Raw genomic sequence first — 18775 nt, 5'->3', positions numbered from 1 at the left:
CCGTACTTTGTTCTAGCCTCGTACCAGACCTTCTCTCACAGTCGTGCCTGGTTCCCGTATAACAGGACAACGTCGGAGAGTGTCTGGGATCATCCCGCCTACTTTTTTCAATTAGTGTTATCCACGTTATCTAGGTGTCACTCACGTCCTCAACGTCAAAACTTTCATACTTTTAGTTAATTATGAATCAATCCTTCACACTACTGTCGTTTGCGAGCCTGGTTTGAGCTTGTTATCATAACCGAGTTAGTGTTAAAAGTTGCATCTGCCCATGGAAAGCTGGTTTGCACTAAGGCTTGCAAACCACGGTGTGTTATGTTTTGAATTGCGTGATAAAAGGAAATAAATTAGCATACAGTACAAATTAAACCTGTGTTTAGACTAGATGGGGTTTGATTACCTGGTTGTCAATCTAGCACGCTATTGTGATCCATTGCTAGAGCAGGAATCTCTAGCCTCGAAGTTCCAGACCATCTCATATGGCGCCAGACAACAGAGTTAGAATACCGCACGACGAACGACACAACATTTCGGTACTCTGTGCTGGCACTGCGATAGCGACAAAAACGACTTCATTCGTCATCTTGCACGCGCGAGTTTCTTGCTGTTGACGCCCTGTTTCTAGCACCATCCACCACAGTAAGACAACGATTTCCACTGCTACTCTTGTAGCTATGCGCCAGGCAGACTGCTACTCTTGTTAATAGGTGCTAAACAACTAGCAATGTTTTGATAGCTCCAAACCAGACTCAAGTAAACGCAAACCTATTTGCAAGTACGGCTTGCAAATCCAGTGTGAGCACACCTAAAGTCATGCTCCCTTTGATATTCGATTGCATACATTCACTGTCTATAAATATTTCGTTCCTGTAGCTGTATGGGAAGAGAGTCATTTTATCGCATGGAATATGATTCATTCACAGAGAGAGCTCGATCCTGAGTTTGATTCACGTTATCTGAAGCTGTGAGGTGCAATGTGATTCGATCAGCAGTCTAAGTAGCTTGGAGTAGGGATGCACTAGACGCCGTTCTATTACTGTGCTAGGCTACGAGAACAATACGATCGGGAAGCTCGTGTACGATTCGTGAACATTTGGCGCCTGGCAGCGCGTACACAGTGTTGACTATCTAGCTTCCGCTCTCCTAGAGTCTCTTGGAAAGCTCGAGAAAATCCTCTCTCCCAAAGAGGTTGGCAAATGCGTAGAGCTTGCATTGGGACAGGATAACAGCATTGTAATAAAACAAGTAGGGCACGAATGGAAGGTCAAGTCGGTTGCAAGACATTCCGTGTGACACATGAGAATAACTATTAGACTAATCGTATTAGTAGCCTGAGCGTTGGTGACATATGAGCTAATTTGATCATCTAATAGCATAAACGGGCAAAGACAAAACTGGCTCGTTGTAGAGTTGGCACACGAGCCAGTAGCCAGGAAATGGGTTGCTGTCAATGGAGACAAAAGACTGCTGCTCTCCAGCGCTTGCATAGCAGTTGTTAGGTACTTTTAGATATAATTAGACTAGCTACGTAGTTTGCAGTGCCAAAGTGTAAATTGTTGCGAAAGTATATCTAATAAAGACAATTGAATTCAATCAAAGAGTCTATATGTAGCAACTCGACAAAAACCAAAATGGCGCAAGGATTTCAATTAGAAATCAAAATGGCGAGGGCCTATATTAAAAGCGTTTCCCATAGTGGGTTTCGCAGGTTAATGTACGAACTTTGTTAATTTTACAAACCCTCAAGGTGGGTTATGGTGGGTTATGGTGGGTTATGGTAGGTTTCTTACGGTTTTACGTGGGTTTTTGTGGTTTTTTTGTACGGTTTTTGGAAAGTTTCTGTGGTTTAGTAAACTCACATGTGAGTATTTCTTTCACAAAACCTCACATGGGTTTGCCTCGTTTCCCACAGAAATCCTCATGAAAACACACAAAAACACATGTGGGTTTTGTGTCACATTCCCTGTGGTGGAGAGCAGATGGTACCAGCATTATCCTGATAGGCTTGTGGAGACAAATGACATTACCATGGTGTGGAATACCACCATCCCCACTGCACGAAAGATCAAAGCCAATCGTCCAAACCTCTGTCTCAGAAATAGGAAGACAAACACTTTCTTCATATTGATATCAGCTGTCCTGCTGATGGCAACATTGGCAAGAAACATGCAGAGAAGTTGGCGAAATACAGCGACTTGCGAGTGGGGATAAGCCGCATGTGGCATTGTTAAACACTGGTGGTCTCGGTGGTCTTGGGACCTTTGGGCACAGTGCACGCAGGTATTGCAAGGTGGCTGGACATTATTCCAGGTCTTCACAACCTGCAGCACTTACAGAAAACAGTGCTTCTGGGATCTACTCGGATTCTTCGTAAAGTCATGTCTTCTTCCTAGACAGCCGTGATGGTCTAAGAACTTCTGTGGCAGAGTTTGCTTCCGGTACTTGTAATAGACTTTACAAAACAGACTGATCTGGTTAAGCACAACAAAAATAAATAATAAAACATAAATAAAAAATAAAAAATAATAAATAATAAATAATAAATAATAAATAATAAATAAAAAATAAAAAATAAAAAATAAATAAATAAGAAATAAGAAATAACCAGTAATAAATAATAAATAATAAATAATAAATAATAAATAATAAATAATAAATAATAAATAATAAATAATAAATAATAAATAATAAATAACAAATAATAAATAATAAATAATAAATAATAAATAATAAATAATAAATAATAAATAATAAATAATAAATAATAAATAATAAATAACAAATAACAAATAAGAAATAAATAAATAACAAATAACAAATAACCAGTAATAAATAATAAATAATAAATAATAAATAATAAATGATAAATGATAAATAAAATAATAAATAAGAAATAACGAGTAATAAATAATAAATAATAAATAATAAATAATAATAAATAAATAATATATAATAAATAATAAATAAAAAATTATAAATAATAAATAATAAATAATAAATAATAGACAATAGATAATAGATAATAGATAATAGATAATAGATAATGAATAATTGATAATGGATAATGGATAATGGATAATGGATAATGGGTAATGGATAATGGATAATGGATAATGGGTAATGGATAATGGGTAATGGGTAATGGGTAATGGGTAATGGGTAATGGGTAATGGGTAATGGGTAATGGATAATGGATAATAGATATTGGATAATGGGTAATGGGTAATGGGTAATGGGTAATGGGTAATGGGTAGTGGGTAGTGGGTAGTGGGTAGTGGGTAGTGGGTAGTGGGTAGTGGGTAGTGGGTAGTGGGTAGTGGGTAGTGGGTAGTGGGTAGTGGATAATGAATAATGGATAATGGATAATGGATAATGGGTAATGGGTAATGGGTAATGAGTAATGGGTAATGGGTAATGGATAATGGGTAATGGGTAATGGATAATGGATAATGGATAATGGATAATGGATAATGTATAATGGATAATGGATAATGCATAATGGATAATGGATAATGGATAATGGATAATGAATAATGGATAATGGATAATGGATAATGGATAATGGATGATGGATATTGAATGATGGATGATGGATAATGGATAATGGATAATGGATAATGGATAATGCATAATGGATAATGGATAATGGATAATGGATAATGAATAATGGATAATGGATAATGGATAATGGATAATGGATGATGGATATTGAATGATGGATGATGGATGATGGATGATGGATGATGGATAATGGATAATGGATGATGGATAATGGATAATGGGTAATGGATAATGGATAATGGATAATGGATAATGGATAATGGATAATGGATATTGGATAATGGATAATGGATAACGGATAACGGATAAAGGATAATAAATAATAAACAATAAATAATGAATAATAAATAATAAATAATAAATAATAAATAATAAATAATAAATAATAAATAATAAATAATAAATAATAAATAATAAATAATAAACAATAAATAATAAATAACAAAATAATAAATAATAAATAATAGATAATAGATAATAAATAATAGATAATAGATAATAGATAATAGATAATAAATAATGCATAATGGATAATGGATAATGGATAATGGATAATGGATAATGGATAACGGATAACGGATAACGGATAACGGATAATAAATAATAAATAATAAATAATAAATAATAAATAATAAATAATAAATAATAAATAATAAATAACAAAATATTAAATAATAAATAATAGATAATAGATAATAAATAATAGATAATAGATAATAAATAATGCATAATGGATAATGGATAATGGATAATGGATAATGGATAATGGATAATGGATAATGGATAATGGATAATGGATAATGGATAATAGATAATGGATGATGGATAATGGATAATGGATGATAGATAATGGATAATGGATAATGGATATTAGATAATGGATAATGGATAATGGATAATGGATAATAGATAATGGATGATGGATAATGGATAATGGATGATAGATAATGGATAATGGATAATGGATATTAGATAATGGATAATGGATAATGGATAATGGATAATGGATAATGGATGATGGATAATGGATAATGGATAATGGATAATGGATAATGGATAATGGATAATGGATAATGGATAATGGATATTGGATAATGGATAATGGATAATGGATAATGGATAATGGATAATGGATAATGCATAATGGATAATGGATAATGGATAATGGATAATAAATAATAAATAATAAATAATAAATAATAAATAATAAATAATAAATAATAAATAACAAAATATTAAATAATAAATAATAGATAATAGATAATAAATAATAGATAATAGATAATAAATAATGCATAATGGATAATGGATAATGGATAATGGATAATGGATAATGGATAATGGATAATGGATAATGGATAATGGATAATGGATAATAGATAATGGATGATGGATAATGGATAATGGATGATAGATAATGGATAATGGATAATGGATATTAGATAATGGATAATGGATAATGGATAATGGATAATAGATAATGGATGATGGATAATGGATAATGGATGATAGATAATGGATAATGGATAATGGATATTAGATAATGGATAATGGATAATGGATAATGGATAATGGATAATGGATGATGGATAATGGATAATGGATAATGGATAATGGATAATGGATAATGGATAATGGATAATGGATAATGGATATTGGATAATGGATAATGGATAATGGATAATGGATAACTGATACAGATAATAGATAATAGATAATAAATAATAAGTAATATATAATAAATAATAAATAATAAATAATACATAATAAATAATAAATAATAAATAATAGATAATAGATAATAGATAATAGATAATAGATAATAGATAATAAATAATGCATAATGGATAATGATAATGGATAATGGATAATGGATAATGGATATTGGATAATGGATAATGGATAATGGATAATGGATAATGGATAACTGATAAAGATAATAGATAATAGATAATAAATAATAAGTAATATATAATAAATAATAAATAATAAATAATAAATAATAGATAATAAATAATAGATAATAGATAATAGATAATAAATAATGCATAATGGATAATGATAATGGATAATGGATAATGGATAATGGATAATGGATAATGGATAATGGATAATGGATAATGATAATGGATAATAGATAATGGATGATGGATAATGGATAATGGATAATGGATAATGGATAATGGATATTAGATAATAGATAATGGATAATGGATAATGGATAATGGATAACAGGTAAATTATAGATAATAGATAATAAATAATAAATAATAAATAATAAATAATAAATAATAAATAATAAATAATAAATAATAAATAATAAATAACAAAACAATAAATAATAAATAATAAATAATAAATAATAATAAATAAATAATAAGTAATATATAATAAATAATAAATAATAAATAATAAATAATAAATAATAAATAATAAATAATAAATAATAAATAATAAATAACAAAACAATAAATAATAAATAATAAATAATAAATAATAATAAATAAATAATAAATAATAAATAATAAATAATAAATAAAAAATAATAAATAATAAATAATAAATAATAAATAATAGACAATAGATAATAGATAATAGATAAAAGATAATGGATAATGAATAATGGATAATGGGTAATGGATAATGGATATTGGATAATGGGTAATGGATAATGGGTAATGGGTAATGGGTAATGGGTAATGGGTAATGGGTAATGGGTAATGGGTAATGGGTAATGGGTAATGGGTAACGGATAATGGATAATGGATATTGGATAATGGGTAATGGGTAATGGGTAATGGGTAATGGGTAATGGGTAACGGATAATGGATAATGGATATTGGATAATGGGTAATGGGTAATGGGTAATGGGTAATGGGTAATGGGTAGTGGGTAGTGGGTAGTGGGTAGTGGGTAGTGGGTAGTGGGTAGTGGGTAGTGGGTAGTGGATAATGGATAATGGATAATGGGTAATGGGTAATGGGTAATGGGTAATGGGTAATGGGTAATGGATAATGGATAATGGATATTGGATAATGGGTAATGGGTAATGGGTAATGGGTAATGGGTAATGGGTAATGGGTAATGGATAATGGATAATGGATAATGGATAATGGATAATGGATAATGAATAATGGATAATGGATAATGGATAATGGATAATGGATGATGGATATTGAATGATGGATGATGGATGATGGATGATGGATGATGGATAATGGATAATAAATAATAAATAATAAATAATGTATAATAAATAATAAATAATAAATAATAAATAATAAATAATAAATAATAAATAATAAATAATAAACAATAAATAATAAATAAGAAAATAATAAATAATAAATAATAAATAATAGATAATAAATAATAGATAATAGATAATAGATAATAGATAATAAATAATGCATAATGGATAATGGATAATGGATAATGGATAATGGATAATGGATAATAGATAACGGATTACGGATAACGGATAATATATAGTAAATAATAAATAATAAATAATAAATAATAAATAATAAATAATAACTAACAAAATAATAAATAATAAATAATAGATAATAGATAATGAATAATAGATAATAGATAATAAATAATGCATAATGGATAATGGATAATGGATAATGGATAATGGATAATGGATAATGGATAATGGATAATAGATAATGGATGATGGATAATGGATAATGGATGATAGATAATGGATAATGGATAATGGATATTAGATAATGGATAATGGATAATGGGTAATAGATAATGAATAATGGATAATGGATAATGGGTAATGGGTAATGGGTAATGGGTAATGGGTAATGGGTAATGGGTAATGGGTAATGGGTAATGGATAATGGATAATGGATATTGGATAATGGGTAATGGGTAATGGGTAATGGGTAATGGGTAATGGGTAGTGGGTAGTGGGTAGTGGGTAGTGGGTAGTGGGTAGTGGGTAATGGTTAATGGATAATGGGTAATGGGTAATGGGTAATGGGTAATGGGTAATGGGTAATGGGTAATGGATAATGGGTAATGGGTAATGGATAATGGATAATGGATAATGGATAATGGATAATGGATAATGGATAATGGATAATGCATAATAGATAACGGATAACGGATAACGGATAATATATAGTAAATAATAAATAATAAATAATAAATAATAAATAATAACTAACAAAATAATAAATAATAAATAATAGATAATAGATAATGAATAATAGATAATAGATAATAAATAATGCATAATGGATAATGGATAATGCATAATGGATAATGGATAATGGATAATGGATAATGGATAATGGATAATGGATAATGGATAGTGGATAATGGATAATGGATAATAGATAATGGATGATGGATAATGGATAATGGATAATAGATAATGAATAATGGATAATGGATAATGGATAATGGATAATGGGTAATGGATAATGGATAATGGGTAATGGGTAATGGGTAATGGGTAATGGGTAATGGGTAATGGGTAATGGGTAATGGATAATGGATAATGGATATTGGATAATGGATAATGGATAATGGATAATGTATAATAGATAATGAATAATGGATAATGGATAATGGATAATGGATAATGGATAATGGATAATGGATAATAGATAATGGATGATGGATAATGGATAATGGATAATAGATAATGAATAATGGATAATGGATAATGGATAATGGATAATGGGTAATGGATAATGGATAATGGGTAATGGGTAATGGGTAATGGGTAATGGGTAATGGGTAATGGGTAATGGGTAATGGATAATGGATAATGGATATTGGATAATGGGTAATGGGTAATGGGTAATGGGTAATGGGTAGTGGGTAGTGGGTAGTGGGTAGTGGGTAGTGGGTAGTGGATAATGAATAATGGATAATGGATAATGGATAATGGGTAATGGGTAATGGGTAATGGGTAATGGGTAATGGGTAATGGTTAATGGATAATGGGTAATGGGTAATGGGTAATGGGTAATGGGTAATGGGTAATGGGTAATGGATAATGGGTAATGGGTAATGGATAATGGATAATGGATAATGGATAATGGATAATGGATAATGGATAATGGATAATGCATAATAGATAATAGATAATAAATAATGCATAATGGATAATGGATAATGGATAATGGATAATGGATAATGGATAATAGATAACGGATAACGGATAACGGATAATATATAGTAAATAATAAATAATAAATAATAAATAATAAATAATAAATAATAACTAACAAAATAATAAATAATAAATAATAGATAATAGATAATGAATAATAGATAATAAATAATAAACAATAAATAATAAATAATAGATAATAAATAATAGATAATAGATAATAGATAATAGATAATAAATAATGGATAATGGATAATGGATAATGGATAATGGATAATGGATAATGGATAATGGATAATGGATAATGGATAATGGATAATGGATAATAGATAATGGATGATGGATAATGGATAATGGATAATGGATATTAGATAATGGATAATGGATAATGGATAATGTATAATAGATAATGAATAATGGATAATGGATAATGGATAATGGATAATGGATAATGGATAATGGATAATGGATATTAGATAATGGATAATGGATAATGGATAATGTATAATAGATAATGAATAATAGATAATGGATAATGGATAATGGATAATTGATAATGGATAATGGATAATGGATAATGGATAATGGATAATGGATAATGGATGATAGATAATAGATAATGGATATTAGATAATGGATAATGGATAATAGATAATGGATATTAGATAATGGATAATGGATAATGGATAATGGATATTAGATAATGAATAATGGATAATGGATAATGGATAATGGATAATGGATAATGGATAATGGATAATGGATAATTGATAATGGATAATTGATAATTATCATAAATAATAAATAATAAATAATAAATAATAAATAATAAATAATAAATAATAAATAATAAATAATAAATAATAAATAATAAATAATAAATAATAAATAATAAATAATGAATAATAAATAATAAATAATAAATACTAAATAATAAATAATTAATAATAAATAATAAATAATAAATAATAAATAATAAATAACAAAATAATAAATAATAAATAATGGATAATAGATAATAGATAATAGATAATAGATAATAGATAATAAATATGGATAATTGATAATGGATATTGGATAATGGATATTGGATAATGGATGATTGATAATGGATAATGGATAATGGATAATGGATAATGGATAATGGATAATGGATAACTGATAATAGATAATAGATAATAGATAATAGATAATAAATAATAAATAGTAAATAATAAATAATAAATAATGAATAATAAATAATAAATAATAAATAATAAATAATAAATAATAAATAACAAAACAATAAATAATAAATAATAAATAATAAATAATAATAATAAATAATAAGTAATATATAATAAATAATAAATAATAAATAATAAATAATAAATAATAAATAATAAATAATAAATAATAGATAATAGATAATAGATAATAGATAATAGATAGTGGATAATGGATAGTGGATAGTGGATAGTGGATTGTTGATAGTGGATAGTGGATAGTGGATAGTGGATAGTGGATAGTGGATAGTGGATAGTGGATAGTGGATAGTGGATAGTGGATAGTGGATAGTGGATAGTGGATAGTGGATAGTGGATAGTGGATAGTGGATAGTGGATAGTGGATAGTGGATAGTGGATAGTGGATAGTGGATAGTGGATAGTGGATAGTGGATAGTGGATAGTGGCTAGTGGCTAGTGGATACTGGATACTGGATAGTGGATAGTGGCTAGTGGCTAGTGGATAGTGGCTAGTGGATAGTGGATAGTGGATAGTGGATAGTGGATAGTGGATAGTGGATAGTGGATAGTGGATAGTGGATAGTGGATAGTGGATAGTGGATAGTGGATAGTGGATAGTGGATAGTGGATAGTGGATAGTGGATAGTGGATAGTGGATAGTGGATAGTGGATAGTGGATAGTGGATAGTGGATAGTGGCTAGTGGCTAGTGGATAGTGGATAGTGGATAGTGGATAGTGGATAGTGGATAGTGGATAGTGGCTAGTGGATAGTGGATAGTGGATAGTGGATAGTGGCTAGTGGATAGTGGATAGTGGATAGTGGATAGTGGATAGTGGATAGTGGATAGTGGATAGTGGATAGTGGATAGTTTATAGTGGATAGTGGATAGTGGATAGTGGCTAGTGGATAGTGGATAGTGGATAGTGGATAGTGAATAGTGGATAGTGGATAGTGGATAGTGAATAGTGGATAGTGGATAGTGGATAGTGGATAGTGGATAGTGGATAGTGGCTAGTGGATAGTGGATAGTGGATAGTGGATAGTGGATAGTGGATAGTGGATAGTGGATAGTGGATAGTGGATAGTGGATAGTGGATAGTGGATAGTGGATAGTGGATAGTGGATAGTGGCTAGTGGCTAGTGGCTAGTGGATAGTGGCTAGTGGATAGTGGATAGTGGATAGTGGATAGTGGATAGTGGCTAGTGGCTAGTGGCTAGTGGATACTGGATAGTGGCTAGTGGATAGTGGCTAGTGGCTAGTGGATATTGGATAGTGGATAGTGGATAGTGGATAGTGGATAGTGGATAGTGGATAGTGGATAGTGGATAGTGGATAGTTTATAGTGGATAGTGGATAGTGGATAGTGGATAGTGGATAGTGGATAGTGGATAGTGGATAGTGGATAGTGGATAGTGGATAGTGGATAGTGGATAGTGGATAGTGGATAGTGGATAGTGGATAGTGGATAGTGGATAGTGGATAGTGGATAGTGGATAGTGGCTAGTGGATAGTGGATAGTGGATAGTGGATAGTGGCTAGTGGCTAGTGGATACTGGATAGTGGCTAGTGGCTAGTGGATAGTGGATAGTGGATAGTGGATAGTGGATAGTGGATAGTGGATAGTGGATAGTGGATAGTGGATAGTGGATAGTGGATAGTGGATAGTGGATAGTGGATAGTGGATAGTGGATAGTGGATAGTGGATAGTGGATAGTGGATAGTGGATAGTGGATAGTGGATAGTGGATAGTGGATAGTGGATAGTGGATAGTGGATAGTGGATAGTGGATAGTGGATAGTGGATAGTGGATAGTGGATAGTGGATAGTGGATAGTGGATAGTGGATAGTGGATAGTGGATAGTGGATAGTGGATAGTGGATAGTGGATAGTGGATAGTGGATAGTGGATAGTGGATAGTGGATAGTGGATAGTGGCTAGTGGCTAGTGGCTAGTGGCTAGTGGCTAGTGGCTAGTGGCTAGTGGCTAGTGGCTAGTGGATAGTGGATAGTGGATAGTGGATAGTGGATAGTGGATAGTGGATAGTGGATAGTGGATAGTGGATAGTGGATAGTGGATAGTGGATAGTTTATAGTGGATAGTGGATAGTGGATAGTGGATAGTGGATAGTGGATAGTGGATAGTGTATAGTGGATAGTGGATAGTGGATAGTGGATAGTGGATAGTGGATAGTGGATAGTGGATAGTGGATAGTGGATAGTGGATAGTGGATAGTGGATAGTGGATAGTGGCTAGTGGCTAGTGGATAGTGGATAGTGGATAGTGGCTAGTGGCTAGTGGATAGTGGATAGTGGATAGTGGATAGTGGATAGTGGATAGTGGATAGTGGATAGTGGATAGTGGATAGTGGATAGTGGATAGTGGATAGTGGATAGTGGATAGTGGATAGTGGATAGTGGATAGTGGATAGTGGATAGTGGATAGTGGATAGTGGATAGTGGATAGTGGATAGTGGATAGTGGCTAGTGGATAGTGGATAGTGGATAGTGGATAGTGGATAGTGGATAGTGGCTAGTGGCTAGTGGCTAGTGGATAGTGGATAGTGGATAGTGGATAGTGGATAGTGGATAGTGGATAGTGGATAGTGGATAGTGGATAGTGGATAGTGGATAGTGGATAGTGGATAGTGGATAGTGGATAGTGGCTAGTGGATAGTGGATAGTGGATAGTGGATAGTGGCTAGTGGATAGTGGATAGTGGATAGTGGATAGTGGATAGTGGATAGTGGATAGTGGATAGTTGCTAGTGGATAGTGGATAGTTGTGGTGAGATGGTGGATTGAGATGGTGGATTTGGCGAAATTGAGATGGTGGATTGATAATGGATAGTGGCGAAATTGAGATGGTGGATTGCTTTACGTACTTGGGGTCTAATTTATCAAGAGATGGAGATGTCACACTAGATGTTACCAGTAGGATCGAAAAGGCTTCCAAAGCTTTTGGAGCTTTGAGAGGTCCTATTTTCAACAATTCTAACTTGTCAGTGGCTACCAAGAGAGCAGTCTACAGAGCAGTGGTTTTGGCAGTGCTATTGTATAGATCTGAAACATGGGTGCTAAAAGCTCAACACACATAAAGGCTAAACGTCTTCTACAATCGTTGTGTGAGAACCATAGAACCATACTTGGAGTCAACAGATTTGAGCAATGTCAGGAGAGGTTAACAACACGAGTTTTAGCTGAAACTTTTGGCATGCATTGGACAATCCCTGACATCACAATGGAGCAGCGATTGAAGTGGCTGGATCATGTGGGTAGAATGAATGAGGAACGACTTCCAAAGAAACTGATGTTTGGGGAATTGAGGAAGACAAGACCTTGCCATGGAACAAGAAAGAGATGGAGATATCTAGTTAGTCAAGATCTGCAATTAGTAGATACCAAAAACGTCTGGTACCAGAGATGCCAAGACCGGAATGGGTGGTTTAGTCTTTGTCAAAGGGGTGTTGAGAAGGTAATCACAAATTGTGGGGAAAGCAGATGTGCAGCGAATGTACGATTCTAAGGAGAAATTTTCTTATGTGAATGTAGAAGATCATTTAGACAACAAGGCAATCTCACAAGACACAGGCGGTTTTGTCCTAGTAATTTGCCAGTTGCCCAGGAGCACAATCCAAGGGCCCCGCTATCATAGTTTCTTTTACTATGGGCGGCTTCAAGGTTCAAGGTTCAAAGTGTGTGTGTGTGTGTGTGTGTGTGTGTGTGTGTGTGTGTGTGTGTGTGTGTGTGTGTGTGTGTGTCTGTGTCTGTGTCTGTGTCTGTGTCTGTGTCTGTGTCTGTGTCTGTGTCTGTGTCTGTGTCTGTGTCTGTGTCTGTGTCTGTGTCTGTGTCTGTGTCTGTGTCTGTGTCTGTGTCTGTGTCTGCGTCTGCGTCTGTGTCTGTGTCTGTGTCTGTGTCTGTGTCTGTGTCTGTGTCTGTGTGTGTGTGTGTGTGTGTGTGTGTGTGTGTGTGTGTGTCCGTCTGTCTGTTAGTCTGTCCGTCCGTTCGTCCGTCTTTTCCCGCGCGCGGGTATGTGTGTCTGTGTGTGTGTGTTTGTGTGTGTGTGTGTGTGTGTGTGTGTGTGTGTGTGTGTGTGTGTGTGTGTGTGTGTGTGTGTGTGTGTGTGTGTGTGTGTGTGTGTGTGTGTGTGTGTGTGTGTGTTTACAGGTGTCATAGTAATAAGCATCATTTATAGCACGTTTCACATCTCTATTTTTGCTGCGCCTCTTTACGTGTAACTCTTGGTAATTTTTGCAATTCTCAACACAAATTGATATCAATAAATTGCAATATTGGTTTTGAAAATTTAATGAATATTTTACAAACTGTTATATGAGTAAAGGTATTTATATAGCAAATGGTGAGGAACTGCGTGTGTGTGACGTTGAACAGAAAGAACAGATGGTAATGTGTATGTCTTTATTATCATCACGTCTATTTTGTGGGCTTTTCAAGTATTTGTGGTGTTGATGTAGATAAGTCAGCTGAAACAACAGATTGATATGTTGAAAGAAGAATTGAAACAATCAGAGCATGGAAGAGAAGTGAAGGAGAAGGAAATAGAGGGTCTGACGTCCGCTCTTGCTACTGCTAGTAGAATAGCAACTGAGAGAATCGAACAATCAAATGGTGAGTGTAGTGACTAAAACATGAGTGCTTCATGATCAATAAGTTTTGTTGTCATATACCTGCATGCATTTTATATAGTGAAGTACTGGATGATAGAGTAAGTTGAGTATCTGATGTTATCAGTACTGCTACGAATGCTGATTTCCAGGAGGTTTTTCAAATATTTTGAAAACTTGATGTCTTGATTAGGGAAGACGATCATCTGGGTGTTTATCAATGTCTATTTATACTAGTGACTGTGTCACTCACTCTTTACAGTCATAGACTTTAACTTAGTTTTCTGAATGGCACAGAATCTTGTCATCATCACTTTCATATCTTTTTTAAAAGTGTTTCGTTTAGTGCTGACGTCACTAATATTGTACAGTAAACATTTCCTATGTATCATGATTGTTAGTTTAGAGTATATACATGGCGGTACTTATTTGTGATATTTCTATTTATAGCAGCAGCTGGACACGCTGCTTCTTTGTCTCAAGTCTGTCTTCTTGCCTCCCAATTGTAAGTCTCTACCCAACCAATAATTGTGTGTTGTATTTAATATGTGATGATAATATTATAGAAGACAAACTGCCAGACTTGGTCAACGTGGAGGTTTTTTCCGAAGTTTCTCAGACGTTCCAGTCTTTGTTTTGCACGAGGTCAGTCAATTGGCTGCTCAGAGACAATCCGCATTGGGTGACTATTTGGGAGTTACCGAAGTAGATCTAAGCACGATGCCAACCACTGACATTCCATCCGAAAAAATTCGGAATATGATCGTCTGCTGGATTAACAAACAAGGCGACGACGCAACACTGGACAAGTTGTTAGAGGTGATGCAGTTGATTGGACTGTTGGGTGCACTCAAGTCGCGACTCGCTCAGACAGTGGAGGATGTTTTGTGAAGGACGAATTGATATTAATTGTATGTAAGTTAGCATCTCGTGTGTATCATGTGAGTTAACCTTGTTTGGTTTTCTATTAAGTTTAGACATATAATTAGTATTGAAACTGTTTTACCTAATTATCAAGTATTGCAATACATTACGTTTCTTTCTTAGTTAACACTTGGCTGAGCACGTGTACTTCTATGCAAGCTTGTAATAAATATAAGAACGACGTATATGCACATTCTCGAGGTCAGTTGTGATTTTCTGAATTCTAGTGTTTTTTCGTCTTTTTCTATCGATTTTCCAGCACTACAACTCCTTGTAGACAAGGAGCTTGGTTAGCGCCCCTCACCTTTTTGACTTCTGGACAGTTTCGTCTGACCGACTCCTCCTTCTTTAACCGTTTGATTATCTATTTATTTTATTTTGAGAGAGACTGTCTCACACCTATGGCTATAAACAAGGATATTAGGATAATCTTAACTTAATTCACAGATATAATGAAGAAGCACTAAGTAGAAGTGGAAACTCTCGGCTTGTATGCAGCTTGAATGTAATTAATCGCGTCATGAAAGAATCCTATGACATGCGTAATAAGTAATAAGTAAGTTAGTTGCATTACTGATATGGCCACGTCCTACGCTGTTGCCTCGCAGTCGTACGTCACGTGACTGAAATCTACTGCATACTACCTTAGATATTTACCACGTCTACGGTAATAATTTACTATTATTGTAGTTAAATTATTGAAATTGCTGACAACAAACAAACACACAAAGAAAAAACAAGAAGACAAACAAAAAACAGACAAACAAGCCAAGAGAAATATACAAGCAAACAAACCGACAAAAATAAACAAAGAACAAAACAAATAGACAAATAACCTCACAAACAACAAACTGATTTGACCAACAACCAACAAAAATAAACAACTAAACAAACAAACTAACGAACTGACAAACAAACAAATAAATAAACGAAATAACAAATACACAAACAACCTAACAAACATACAAAAGCAAACAACCTGACTGACAAACAAACAAAAACAGACAATCAGACCAACAAACAAACAAACTAACTAACGAAGAAACAAACAAGAAAGAAAAACTCTACAAATACATAGATAGACAGAGTGAGAGATACACAAACGAACAACAAATAGACTAACAAACAAACTAACTAACAACTAACAGAGCAAACAAACAGGCAATCAAATAAGCTAAGCAACAAACAAAACAATATAAGAAATATCAAACAAACAAACAAAGAATCGCAAACTAACAACAAACAAATAAAACCAATAAACAGAATAAAAAACAAACAAACAAACAAACAGACAGACAGAGAGTCAGACTGACAAACAGGCAGACAGACAGATAAACAAACAAACAGACAAAAAATTAAATGGACAAACAGACTAACATATAACCCAAATAATCAAACAAACAAACAAGCAAAAAAACAAGCAAACAAACAAAAAACAAACAACAAACAAAGAAATAGACAAACGAACAAACAGACAAAAAATCAGACCGACAAACGAACAAAACAACAATTAAACAAACAAATAAACCAAAAACTGTTAGACCAACAAACAAATAAATTAATCAACAAAAACTATAAACATGCCAGAAAACAAAAACAAACTGAGAGATAAACAAGCAAGGAAAGAAAAAATCACCAAAAAAGCACAGCCAAAAACAAACAAACATACAAGCAAGTAAACAAACAAAATACAAGACGAACAAGCAACTAAACAAAGAAAAAACCAAACAAACAAGAAAATAACAAATACACAAACAACCTAACCAATAAATATAGAAATAATCAAACCTAAATATATTTAATCAAAGAAATATATGTAACCAAACAAATAAGCTGTCAGAGAAACAAACAAAGAAAAATAAACAACGAACAACTAAACGAACAAACAAACAAATAAACAAACAAAATAACAAATAAACAAACAAAATAACAAGTAGTCAAATTATCTAACAAGCCGACAAATAAAAACAAAAAGAGCAGACAAACAGACAAGTAGTCTAACAAACAGACAAACAAACGAAAAGCATACAAACAGACAAACAAATAGACAAACAAACAAACTAACGAACAAAGAAATAAAGAAAAACACTAAACATTCAAGTAGATAAACCGATACACAAAAGGACTAACAAATAAACTAACAAGCAAGCTAATTGACACTAAAAGACCAAACGAACAGACAAGAAATATACTAAAAATCTAAGAACAACAGAAAAGCAAACAAACAGACTAACAAGCTAACTAACAAACTAACAAAAAAAACAGACAAGCAAACAAACCAACAAACAAAAGAACGGACAAACAAAAACAAATAAATCAATACATTAATGATAGATAAAGAAATAAGTAATAGATTAATATTTAATTAATAAATTTTATTAATATAACAATTAGCAATTAATCAATAAATAAAAAAATTAATAAATCAATTTTATATCACAAAATGAATAATATATCAATAAATCATCAAATAGTAAATAAAGAAATTAAAATATATTAATTAAACAATGATAATTTAATCATTTTTATTAATAAATTGTAATCCATGATTTAGAAAATCAACCAATAATAAATATATAAATAAAAGTAATGTAAAAGCAATGAATTTATTTATATTATCTTTGCAACAGTCTCGATCTGACACCGAAATGATAGAGCTGGTAAACATGTTCAACACATGCTTTATGAACAGATTATGGCAAACTACAGACAAGTAACACCACTAACAGTACATGTATGTTGGTTGTGTTGGGATTACAGATAGATTTGCAAGTGTTGCATGTTGCATGCTTATTAATGAAAACGATTTGCAGTTGTTCCGTTTGTAGTACATATGTTTAATATGATAATCTAACTTGCGATCGCTTTCATATATTATAGTTAGTTTTGTTACTATACATACTATGTTTACTTGAATAGTGTCCAACTTTCAAATTATCATGAAACCAACACAAACATGACAAAGTCATTCCTACACATAATTACTGACAATTAACTCACATATCAATAATATCATGGACTCCCGCACCTCATTGTAACAACACATCCACTATCTCTTTATAACATTTTTAAAGATTCAACTGCAACGTTGCAGTGCAAGTGTGCTGACAAGAAGACTCATGATGATCGGTTCTGGACCTAAGACCCTTAGTAGAAACACTGATTTTGCACAATTTGTAGTTAAATAGCTTCTTCTAACCGCAATTTTGGTTGTTGTAATGAGGTGACCCCAGAGCCAAAACAAAACAAAACATGCACGTGCACATGTAGACTAGACGTATGTTCGCTCTGACTTTCG

The 18775-nt window shown here is 32.4% G+C and overlaps 2 protein-coding genes across 2 annotated transcripts; both read left to right on the top strand.

Annotated features, from left to right (window-relative positions):
• The first annotated feature begins 12746 nt into the window (after window positions 1-12746).
• On the top strand, window positions 12747-13522 carry LOC134198586 (uncharacterized). The gene is made up of 2 exons (XM_062668002.1): window positions 12747-13403; window positions 13481-13522. Exons 1-2 carry the CDS (start codon window positions 12999-13001, stop codon window positions 13490-13492), a joined length of 417 nt encoding a protein of 138 aa, XP_062523986.1. The 5' UTR covers window positions 12747-12998; the 3' UTR covers window positions 13493-13522.
• An 81-nt stretch (window positions 13523-13603) lies between these two features.
• On the top strand, window positions 13604-15570 carry LOC134198585 (uncharacterized). Its single transcript, XM_062668001.1, has 5 exons — window positions 13604-13609; window positions 14283-14332; window positions 14404-14557; window positions 15004-15058; window positions 15120-15570. The coding sequence occupies exons 2-5, from the start codon at window positions 14330-14332 to the stop codon at window positions 15442-15444; spliced, it is 537 nt and encodes a 178-aa protein (XP_062523985.1). The 5' UTR covers window positions 13604-13609; window positions 14283-14329; the 3' UTR covers window positions 15445-15570.
• The last annotated feature ends 3205 nt before the right edge of the window (window positions 15571-18775 follow it).

The sequence above is a fragment of the Corticium candelabrum genome, chromosome 2, assembly GCF_963422355.1.
Source record: "Corticium candelabrum chromosome 2, ooCorCand1.1, whole genome shotgun sequence".
Lineage (NCBI taxonomy): Eukaryota > Metazoa > Porifera > Homoscleromorpha > Homosclerophorida > Plakinidae > Corticium > Corticium candelabrum.
This window is presented reverse-complemented; position numbering and strand designations above follow the sequence as displayed.